Source organism: Brachyistius frenatus, unplaced genomic scaffold (genome assembly GCF_029030835.1).
Source record: "Brachyistius frenatus isolate BFR_SWC_R1_liver_20210118 unplaced genomic scaffold, ASM2903083v1 Contig_188, whole genome shotgun sequence".
Lineage (NCBI taxonomy): Eukaryota > Metazoa > Chordata > Actinopteri > Embiotocidae > Brachyistius > Brachyistius frenatus.
In genome coordinates this window covers 44,446-55,669 of record NW_027210787.1, presented here as the reverse complement: position 1 = coordinate 55,669, position 11,224 = coordinate 44,446, and the positions used below count along the sequence as shown (strand labels likewise).

General features: G+C 41.7%; 1 protein-coding gene across 1 annotated transcript; it reads right to left on the bottom strand.

Moving 5' to 3' along the window:
* Positions 1–1,656: 1,656 nt before the first annotated feature.
* Positions 1,657–6,832, bottom strand: LOC138632557 (glutamate-rich protein 2-like). Its single transcript, XM_069718207.1, has 7 exons — positions 6,804–6,832; positions 3,096–3,132; positions 2,917–3,011; positions 2,668–2,801; positions 2,481–2,538; positions 2,314–2,385; positions 1,657–2,233 (listed from the first exon to the last, which is right to left on the bottom strand). The coding sequence occupies exons 3-7, from the start codon at positions 2,960–2,962 to the stop codon at positions 1,914–1,916; spliced, it is 630 nt and encodes a 209-aa protein (XP_069574308.1). The 5' UTR covers positions 2,963–3,011; positions 3,096–3,132; positions 6,804–6,832; the 3' UTR covers positions 1,657–1,913.
* Between the last annotated feature and the right edge of the window lie 4,392 nt (positions 6,833–11,224).

Below are 11,224 nucleotides of genomic sequence, written 5' to 3'. Positions count from 1 at the left end.
GGTAAGGGTGGGTGACATAGGATGGAGGTTGGAGACTTGATTGTGAAGTGGGTTATGAGTTGGTTGGTTACGTATAGAAGCTGACCTTGAGAAACAGTTGGTTTATGGGATTTATTATTATTATGATCATTGTTTGATTAGGAACCTGTGGCAGATCTTTTGATGGTCTATGAGATTATTTAGTCCAGATTGGATTATCATAAATGCACCCGGGGACGGACAGAGAGAGCAGCGTGCACCATCCATGATCCACCTGCCTGGACAATGTTCACCTTCATGAGAGGACAACACTGCCTGCATCATAATTTCTGACCTGCACCCTTCTTTTTTTAGGACCTTGACACGGACCATAACACAGAGACATCAGAGTGAATCCCACCTGGTGGACGCGGATTCTACGTCCTCACTGTCCTCCTCACACCTGCGTCCTGGTCCAGTGAATGGGCAGAGACCATTATGTTCACTCAGCCACTGCAAATTATACAGCCTCATACGTTCTCTTTTGTTAAGATGAACTCTGCCGTGTGACAATCAGACGTTGCAGCAGGATGGATTGGATGTGTTTGATACAGTGCACGTATCACACAAAAAAAACCTGCTTCATATAAGAGTATTGTTCACCGACAACATTTAGGCTGACCTTTTATTTGTGTTTATTTAATTTACACCTAATTTAGAAAATGTCAAGAATTCAGCAGCTCATTACTTCCTGTTTTGAAACTATTTCGTTGACAGTGCAGTTTCTTTGTTTTGGTCAGTTTAGTTGAGCTATAAATCACATTTCCATCCAATTGTACTGAAAATTCCTACTAAATTTGTCAGATATAAGTAAAAAGAAAACACGTCTGCATGGATTTTCTGTCCTACTACAGCTATGTACATTTCTGGTTTGGCGCCACCCATCTGGTGGCACTGATTCTCCAATCAGGTGCCTTTAAACTATCACAGCCTCCTCAAACCGCAGGAAAAAATACAACCTTTTTTATGTTATCTTAGATTAGTTAGCAACCTCAGAGGCCGTTGAGGGTTGCTGCTGATGCTACATTTGAATTGATACAACTAAGATTTAACAGATGAGCAAAGTTTTATAATGAACTAAGAATGATAGTTTAGCCCACAGGCTCCTGCGATCACAGATTTTTTTTTCCGGTGGAAACTGATTGTGAACTCGACATTTACAACGTTGTTATTCATCTGGAGTTGTGTTTCTGGCTACCTTTAGCTCTGTTTGTGTCTCCACCGACTCGTGAGGGAAATATCTGTCTCTTTAACTGCTCAATGCTCCACTGTGCTCACCAGCTGGCTGCTAACTGTGTCTGATATTTAGTGCTGGGAAGATAGCACACAGTGGGCTGAAACTCAACATAAAGCCGACTGGTGCTTCAACTGGATTCAACTTCTCTGTAGGTTCCTCACTACCAAAGACCCACTTTCACCCAGTCTTAGTGTTTTCATATCGTCATTTTATACATTCATATTCTAAAATATCGATTCTAAGCACGTTAACCTTGATTTTTCCACGTGTATTTTGCCAGATTTTTTTTTTTATGTTACTTTATTTTACACCATATCTTCCTTCAGGGGTAATTAAGTTTTAAAGAATGTCCATTCATTTCGGATAAACTACTAACCAACAAATTTAGCAGCAGTTATATATTGTTTCTTTTAATGTCAAATGATCAATCTCTGAAATGGATATGAAACTGTTAAGTGAATTTCTTTCCATTTTCTTCTGCAGGTCCACAGATGATTAAATCTATATCAGTACAAGTTTAACCTTTTACTTTAATGACATTATAAGTTTATGTTTTCAGGAAACAAAAGCATCAGCTTTGTCCACTATAACTACTTCGTTCGTGGATAAAATATGTTTACATCACTGATAGGCCTTCTACAAAAGCCACAATGACCGTCTAAGACATCTGTTGGTAAAATGTAACACAGCCCCTGCTCAATAGTTTTAGGGGGAAACGTGAGAAGGAGGACATGGGCTTGTGTCTGCTCACTCCCCTTTCTTCTTCATCATCATCACCATCATCATCGTCATCATCTTCTGATGGGGAAGAGGAGCCAGAAGATGAGGAGCAGCTTGAGCTGCAAGATGACTCCTCATCACATCCAGAGTCATCATCATTGTCATCATCATCATCATCATCATCGTCATCATCATCATCATCATCATCTTCTGCAACATCATCATCATCCTCCTCGTTGCTCTGCTCTGCCTCTTGGTCTAAAGGAAGAAGTCATGTCACAAATTCATGGGAGTCTTGAAGACGCAGCACTACGTGTTTGTGTAAAGACGACAGTCACCTTCCAGCAGCTTCCTCTGGATCAGCGGGAGGAAGTCGGAGGCTTCAGGATTGTGCGGTTCGTAGATGAGAACTGGAACGAGGAGAGAAGAGGCAGCAATGGTGGACTTCGCTGGTGGATGACTCATTGACTGACAGACACGCAGCGGAGGGACGTGGGATACATACTCATCTGACACAGTTTACTGGCCAGCTCAAAGTCTTTGTCCTTTAGAGCTCCGAGGAACTGAAACCACACATCTTCACTTCAGTTTCAACTCTTCTCATTTAAGTACATTGAAGCTGACAAGCAGTTGAAATACAGACCGAAAAAACAGCTTGGAGTTGAGGAATCATTGATCATTATCAGTCGTACCTCCATTATCAGCTTCACTGGAGCCTTCACGTTTTCATCATCAGCATCCTCTTCCTCAGTCTGTTCCTCTTCCTCCCTGTTTGCCTTGTGCATGAGAAGGGGTTCAACCGGTGAGGGAGCATGTGTTCCTCCTCCTAACAACCATTATTATCATCATCATCATCATCATCATCATCATCATCATCATCATCATCACCATCATTTCTTGCAGCCTTTCTTTGCTTTCCATTATATTCTTTGCAGACCTACCGGTTAGCGCTGAGTCTGAGGGCTGTGACGTCTTCAGGTGTTTCATTTCCGGCTCTTCATCGGGTACAGCAATGGATTGGGCTTGTTCGTCAACTCTGAAATCACACGTAACATTTAAATCTGTGTGTGTAAGTATTTCATCTGTCGGATTACCTGCTATGTGATTTCTGAGTACTGACCTTTGTGTTACGCTGACGGACTCCTTTGAAGTGGACTCTACAGGAGGATCACAGACATAACATTTGAAGTCATTTGTTGGCACAGCAGAGATGATAATGATCTGATATTCAAAACTGTCCGGTAATATTATGTGGTAAACAAAAACAATTTAATTACTGTAACCATCATGATGAGAAAAATGACACAGAAAGCTAAGATTGTCTCAAGATTATAAAACAATGTTAGAAGAAGTGGAAGTAAAACCAAATGCTGACAAGACTAAAGTGTAAAATTACCATAAAGATGTTTCATTTGGCCGGTGTTATCGTTATTTGCTTTTGGTGTACTCAGCATGTCCCTTTTAATTCTGTCAGTTCGTGACTTTGTTTGTGACTTTACAGAATTATTTTTACAAATTCAATAACCGTGAGGACATTTATTCATGTGGTGCTGGAGGGGGATCAAGAACAACTTTCTTTTGCCCCTCTTGATGAAGCTTTTTAAACAGGATGGAGGGAAGCACCGAGCTCAACAGCTGCAAAGAGAAACACAGAACAACTGAACATTTGACCTGTTTCTGTGAAACAGCAGAGGACTTCCCAAAACATTAAAATCTGCATATCAAATTACAACAGTGAAATCACGTCAAGGCATTTCTGAGCTGCTTTTAATGACGTCACCTTATTGAAAAGAAAGCGGTAAACGGCACTTTTTCATACAAGGTTGGTCCATTTTTAGTAGGTTGTTTTCGGTATTCAATAAAACAGCTGAAACAACCTCGTTGGTGCTGGAATAAACCACAACTATTGCGTTGATCATTTACGTAGCATACATTAGCAGATAGCTTTAGTTAACGTTGCATAAATGGAGAGAGGATTCATTAACCTAATTAGCTCGCTGTGTTTTGTGAACTGCAGTAAGCTACGTGTTGCTCACCTGCTCATTGAGGAAAACAAATAGCTCCCAACTTTTATATCCTACAGTGTGAAATTCTGAGAGTCCTCAACAGGTTTTATACTTTTATTGATAGTTCCCGGTGGCTAACTGTTGTCAGGAAGATGTACGGTGGTTGCTAGGTAACGGGGAAGTAAACAGTCGTTTCCACAGCAACGGAGCAACGACTCCTCAATGTGGCCTTCAAAGTTGCAGGAAATTTAGCGATTATCTCCAATAAGCTCGTTGGAAACCATAGACATATATATATATATATATAATCTATGTTGGAGACTGTCGGTAAACCGTGATTATTAAGTCAAAATGTCTGCTGTGAAAAAGGTCTATTTTGTCCCAGGACTGTTAGAGAGCATGGACTATGGAGACCATGTGAGCTGGTGAATGAACTAAAGTAATTCTTTACAATTGTATGTTTTCCATTTTAGGTTATTAAAACTTTGTTTCATTTTAACGGTTCTCCAACTGTTCATTTGTTCATGTTATTGAGGTTTAATCAAAAGTTTTCTGTATAGGGCTGATATAAATATTATTTCACCCACACTTTGAAACAATACTGCAAAGTTGTTTTGAATGCTTCTTCTGTGAAATAAAAACAGCCATCAAAAAAGTACTGTAATGCACATAAAGTCAGCTTTAGAGTTTCTAAGCTTAGATATACGACCTCCTGAAGGCTCCTGTCTCAGTCCTTCTAACACATAAGGGTTTCTCTCCACCCTCCACGTCTGCCATATTTCATCCAATAAGTAGCTGTAACTGCTACATTAACTGCGCATACATTGAAAGAGCTGCCCTCAGTCTTGAATATGTCTGCCAAAGTGTGTGTGTGTGTGTGTGTGTGTGTGTGTGTGTGTGTGTGTGTGTGTGTGTGTGTGTGTGTGTGTGTGTGTGTGTGTGTGTGTGTGTGTGTGTGTGTGTGTGTGTGTGTGGGGTTAATAGGTCTCCTCAGCACTTGGCTGCATTGTTTCACGCTTGTCTTATAATCTCAGGAAGATATAAGCGGTCAGACTGACAGGCCCAAGACTCAGACATCCCACAGAGCCCAAATTAGCACATGATTGACAGGAGGGTTCCTTTTCTGCCAGAGTTTGAAGCATTGTTTAGAGAAAGGTGTGGTTGGTTTGGACTGTGCCTTCTCTTCAGCCTCTGCTCTCCTTATCTCTCTCTCTCTCTCTCTCACACCCACACCCACTCACACAAACTTTCTCACAAAAACACACATCAATTAGACAGTGCAATGAAGTTGCTCGGACTGAGCGCTCCCTCGGGACCCCACTCATGAACACCGACATACCACTGAACCGTGCACGTGTGTTTTTTAGTGTGTACAGGCTTGTGTGTGTAGACTGTGTGGGTTTTCATGGGTTTAAAAGTGAAGAGGAGGCAATCAGTCTTAACTAAACCAAAGTCAACTCAAAGAGGTTTCTCATCAATGGCATTTTGAATAGATTACATTTAAAGAAAAGTAGGACATTAACAATAAGATATGTTTTGGGTGCTTTTTCCTGTTAAGTGTCCTTAATTTAGATAAAGGGTACATTTAATGAGTCAAAGCAGAAATAATCACACCCAGTTTGGGCTTAAACGATTATGACACCAACTTTATGAGCCAGACGTAGTCTACGGTATGGCCAATTTCATCCCTGCAAACTTGGTGACACATTCCAAACATATTCTGTGTAACCCACACAACTTGTTTTAAATTATAGTGAAGATCTTAAAGGTTTTCTAAATACATCAGGCTCTGTATGGAGGAAATGCTTTCCTTTGACTCAGTCTGCATCCATAAAGGCTGGAGCCTATCCCAGCTCACATTGGTTGAAGGCAGGGTACACCATGGGCAGATCGCCAGTCTATCACAGGGCCAACACATAGAGACAGACGGAAACAAAGACCATTCACACCTCAGGCCAATTTGTAGAATCATCAAACTGAGGTGCATGTTTTTGGACGGTGGGAAGAAGCCGGAGTATCTGGACAGAACCCACGCAGGCACAGGGAGAACATGTAAACTCCACACAGAAAGGCCCAGGCCCGGATTCGAAACCCAGAACCTTTTCGCTGAGGTGACAATGCTAACCACTGCACCACTGTGTCACCCCAATTCAAAAACCATTTATGTGAAATAACCAAGGATTGCAGTGAATAATGTTTCTGGAGCTATTCAATCATAGAAGTTATGATTTTACACCAATTTAATGTCTCTTGATGTCAAACGCCGAGGTGTAACATGAGCTACTGAAGCTGCTCTGACACTGTCACCTCCTTTTAATGGCCAGTACTCCTTTCTAATAACAGACAGACGGAGACTGCAACAAAATGTGCACACACACACACACACACACACACACACACACACACACACACACACACACACACACACACACACACACACACACACACACACACACACACACACACACACACACACACACACACACAGACAAGCACAAGCACCAGCAGCCACTCAGGCGCACACCGACACACCTGCCATGGACGGTTGATGAGAAAATATATTCCACACAGACGACATGATAACAGAATCATTTCACACTTCACTGATCCTCTGCACATTCACTGTGTGTGTGTGTGTGTGTGTGTGTGTGTGTGTGTGTGTGTGTGTGTGTGTGTGTGTGTGTGTGTGTGTGTGTGTGTGTGTGTGTGTGTGTGTGTGTGTGTGTGTGTGTGTGTGTGTGTGTGTGAGCACCAGTGTGCACATTTATTACCGTGGTGACGGGTTGTATGTACTGTATGTGCCTTGAGAGACTCTGCCTCACCCAAATTTCCATATGATGAGGCCTGAGGGCGTCTTGACAGCGAAAGAGAACGTAGACTGAGAGGAGGAGCTGGAAGACACTTCACATTCCTCCAGGACATCACTGTGTAAAACGCTGCATGTATTTCTGTGATGGAACGCCACAGAACATACTGTCCCTGCTGCAGCTTTATTAACAGGGATCAGCATTAACAAAACAATGTAACACCGCGCTGTCGTAAAGACTTTGTCTGCATCGCATGCATGTGCGGTTTGATGCTCTTGTTGCTGTGTCCTCGGGCACACGTGTTTATGAAGCATCTGTGCAGGTCTATCAGTGTGGTGTATGACGATCCATCCTCATGCCTCACAGGCTCTGGCAGGCTGAAAGCCTAATAATAAATGCAAATTACAATCAGAGGAGCAGATCAGAGTTAAAGAGGATAATTGCTCCATTATGGCTGTGTGTATGTGTATGTATGTGTGTGTGTGTGTGTGTGTGTGTGTGTGTGTGTGTGTGTGTGTGTGTGTGTGTGTGTGTGTGTGTGTGTGTGTGTGTGTGTGTGTGTGTGTGTGTGTGTGTGTGTGTGTGTGTGTGTGTGTACATGTGTGGTCTTGTTTTTCTATATTTGTGAGGTCTAAAATCTAGGAGCCCACTTACGTTGTGAGGCTTGACTACCTTTTGGGGACCAAAATACTGGACCCCAGAAGGTTTAAAGGGCTAGGACTTGGTTTTACTGTTAAGGTCATAATTAGGTTTAGTTGGGCTACGGGTTGGGACAAGGTGATTAGTTGTTGATGGTTAAAGTGATGGTATAGTGCCAGGGAATGCATTATATCATTGAATAGCTCCTACAAATGAAGACAGGCAAGGATGTGTGTGTGTTTGTTTTTATATCCAGGTGGGGACTTATAACTGAATGCACACTAACTCATGAAGACTCATGTCACTGTGGGGACAAAAAATGAGGTTCCCACAAATGGAGGGTTAATACTTGGTTTTAGAGTTAGGGTTAGAATCAGGTTTAATTTAGGGTTAGATTAAGGTAAAGATAAGGAGCGAGGGAAAGCATTATGTCAATGAGTGTCCCGATAGGGATAATGAAACAAGACTGTGTGTGTGTGTGTGTGTGTGTGTGTGTGTGTGTGTGTGTGTGTGTGTGTGTGTGTGTGTGTGTGTGTGTGTGTGTGTGTGTGTGTGTGTGTGTGTGTGTGTGTGTGTGTGTGTGTGTGTGTGTATCTTGTATAAGTGGTGGGAGGGTGGGGGGTGGGGGGCACCGAATGTTAAGTTGCTGCGTCACAAACAGACGAAATAATGGGACATGGGAGGTGTTACAAGTATTGATTTATTTGCTGGACAGATTCCATGTTTCCAGTGTATGAGGGCCAAGTAAGGCTAATCAAAGCGTGTGATATAACGGCGAATCAAAAATTAAAATAGGATACACAAAGATCTAGATCACACACAGTGGCTCCTGATTGTCACTATGATGGAAATAGAAACCTGGGAATATTGTGTGAGGGCATGCCGTGTGTCTTCACTAAGTGATAGTTTAATAATTTTTCTTTTTCATTTCATTTCGGAAGATACACATTTGTTTCATAAAATCAAAGGTTAGTCTTTCTGGGGTCAACACTACACCCACTCAAAACACAGAGGTGGTGGTAGGTGTTTCCACTTGTTTACAGTCTATACGCTATAGGCTAAAGTAACACCTCCTGGATCTCGCTCTATGTTAAAAGTGTTTCAGAATTGTTGATCTTCTCACTTAACTGTAGGCTAGAAAACAGCTGAATAAGAAAAAGGAAACTTACCTCCAGCCAGGGATATGACTTGATCTGACTGAGAACCTGAGGACACACATACACAGGAAACCTGCCTCAGACATGCCAATAAAACCAGACATGCCCCCAAACGTACTGCTTTTTGAGGCCTGATGAATTTAGCAAATGACACCATGGACTTGTGAAAAAAAACTATGGATTTTGTATTTCGTGAGAGAAGTAGGAGTTTTTTGAATGGGAGTCTACTTGAGCTACAGGGTAGTGTATTTGGAGCCAGCCCCTAGCAGCCCCCAAAGGGTATTACATATTAAGGCGCCTCTGCATTGGCTTCTCTTTTCCGAACCCAGAAGCTACATCCATTTTTATGTACAGTCTATGGCGCTAAATTAACCTGATTTGGCACTAGCATTATATTTAAAGTATTGATCCTCTCATTAACAATTTGTGCTAAATATGTGTACATCGTAAAATGACAAACTATTCCTCTAAGTAGGTTTGACTACCTGATCTTGGATTAAATCTAAAATTGCACAATGAGGAGCAACATGGCACCTGCCCACGTTCAGTACAAACATATTCTTAAGTGACACATCAGTTTATTGCTGTATTAAATCACTCACTTGTTTAAGTCATCCTAACGTGAGCCAAGAGGTTTTATAGCCAATATTTATATTTGTACACATTCCTTTCTTTTAATGTGGAATCAATTTTTAAAGGACGACTTCAGCCTCTGGGCGCTTTACTGTGTGTGTCTATATGCCAACATCATCATCTTAATCCTCTTCTTTGACTTCGTAGGCTCCTCTTTCGTTTACTCTTTCCATTTTTCTGCCGTACAACTCATTGATGCAGCCGGCCCATCTGTCTCTCTCTGAGCCCATTCATCATTTCCTCACTCATCAACTCTGTGTTTGTTCATTTCTTTCCTCTCACCATCTTTGTCTCTCCCTCACTCACCGCCCATTTCACGGTGGGTTTTGTTCCACCTCCTCCCTCCGCTTCATCCGTCTGCCTCCCCCTTTTGCTCATGCAGTCTTTTTTCTGGCTTCATTTTCGACCTCTCATTTCTGGTGGCTGTCCATCCATAGAAAAGAATATTTCTGTGGATGAACCCATTATGTGTGCAGTCATCGAGCCCCCTCCAGTACGGGCTCATTTGATCAAACAATCAACTCAATAGATGGGCTGATGACTAGAATAAAAAATAATTAAAAAAATGTCCAAGAATGTTTTGTGATCAGAAAAAGAAACAATCACATAATTTGTAATAATAATTGTGCAAAATGCAGAAAAGTTGTGCAAAAAGAAGAAGATGCTCTGTAAAGTTAAACAATGCAGCAGCTTGAAAAATGATCCTGTTAAAACGCTATGAACCAAAAAAAACAAATATTCACATCATTTAAAGTTTGGACATTTCTTAAAAGAGTTGTAACGTTATGCAAAACATCTGATTTTTAAAGAATCTAACCTGCTCAGCCACATTAGAGATTTCTGTATTTATGTGGTCTGCTGCACTGAAGCAGCAACCAACAGTGACGTCACCCATTAGTTTGTGAATGGCCATTCTGAAGTCTCAAGTTCAGTAATTTGGCCGTCGCCATCTTGTTATTTTGGACCAGAGGTGACCATATTTTGATGAGCTGGGGAGGAACGAGCGGTGAATCTGACTGGATCACAAACATACTTCTTTAACCCAAACCATGACTTCTTCCTAAATCAATAGAAAAGAACAGACCAAGTAAAATGTTGGCATTCAAAATTTGTGAGCCATTATTGTGAAATATGTTTTGCTCTGTGGACCGAAACTGAAGTAATTATACATTTTGATGTGGGACTGGATTAAATTTTTGGCCACACGATTAATTTCCAATATTCAGTAGTCCAATGTATCTTTGTTTTGGTCTTCACCAACCTGTGAAGGAAATGTCTGGTTCTTCAGCTGTTAAATACTCCATTATTTGTACCAGCTAGTTGACAACTTAGTCTGTCAGCTGTTTCTTGGCAGCATAGATTAGATTTTTTTTGCTGCAGAACATGAGTCTGCTATGGCAGGAAACACGTTTGTTAAGCCACAGAAAAACAAAACAATCAGTCAAAAGAGGCTAAAAGGCTCCAGAGAAGTGAGGGAAACTGCACAGTTCTACCAGATATGGTCATATCATTGCATCGTTAATATAAAACTACTGGTTAGTTCAGGTTTAAAGAGGAATATTTACAGAGTAACTAGGTGCTTTAAATGTTTATGTTTGTCTTCACGCACCAGTACCTGCTGACTGACATGAGAGATGCCGAGGCTTCCCCTGAAGAGGAACACATTCTCCCTCATTTCTCTCCTCCTCCTCTTTCTCTCCGTCCATGATGCAGTTGAACGATGAGGTAAGACGAATGACAGTCAAGGCGGCCATTTCAAACAGCACGAAGGAGACAGACAGGCCTGAGCGGCGGCGGCAGCGGCAACGCCTTAGCTGCATCTCCTCCTGTTTTCATGCGGCGAGGGGGAGATTATAAAGATTTATTCCTTGGGCACTCCAGCGGCACTGGCATGATTATGATACCATAACACAAGGTGCCATAAAGAAAATGCTGTCAGCTAAATGAAGAACCGAGCGCTGAAATGTGCTGGCCATTATGTAATCAATCACACCTGTCAAGCACGCA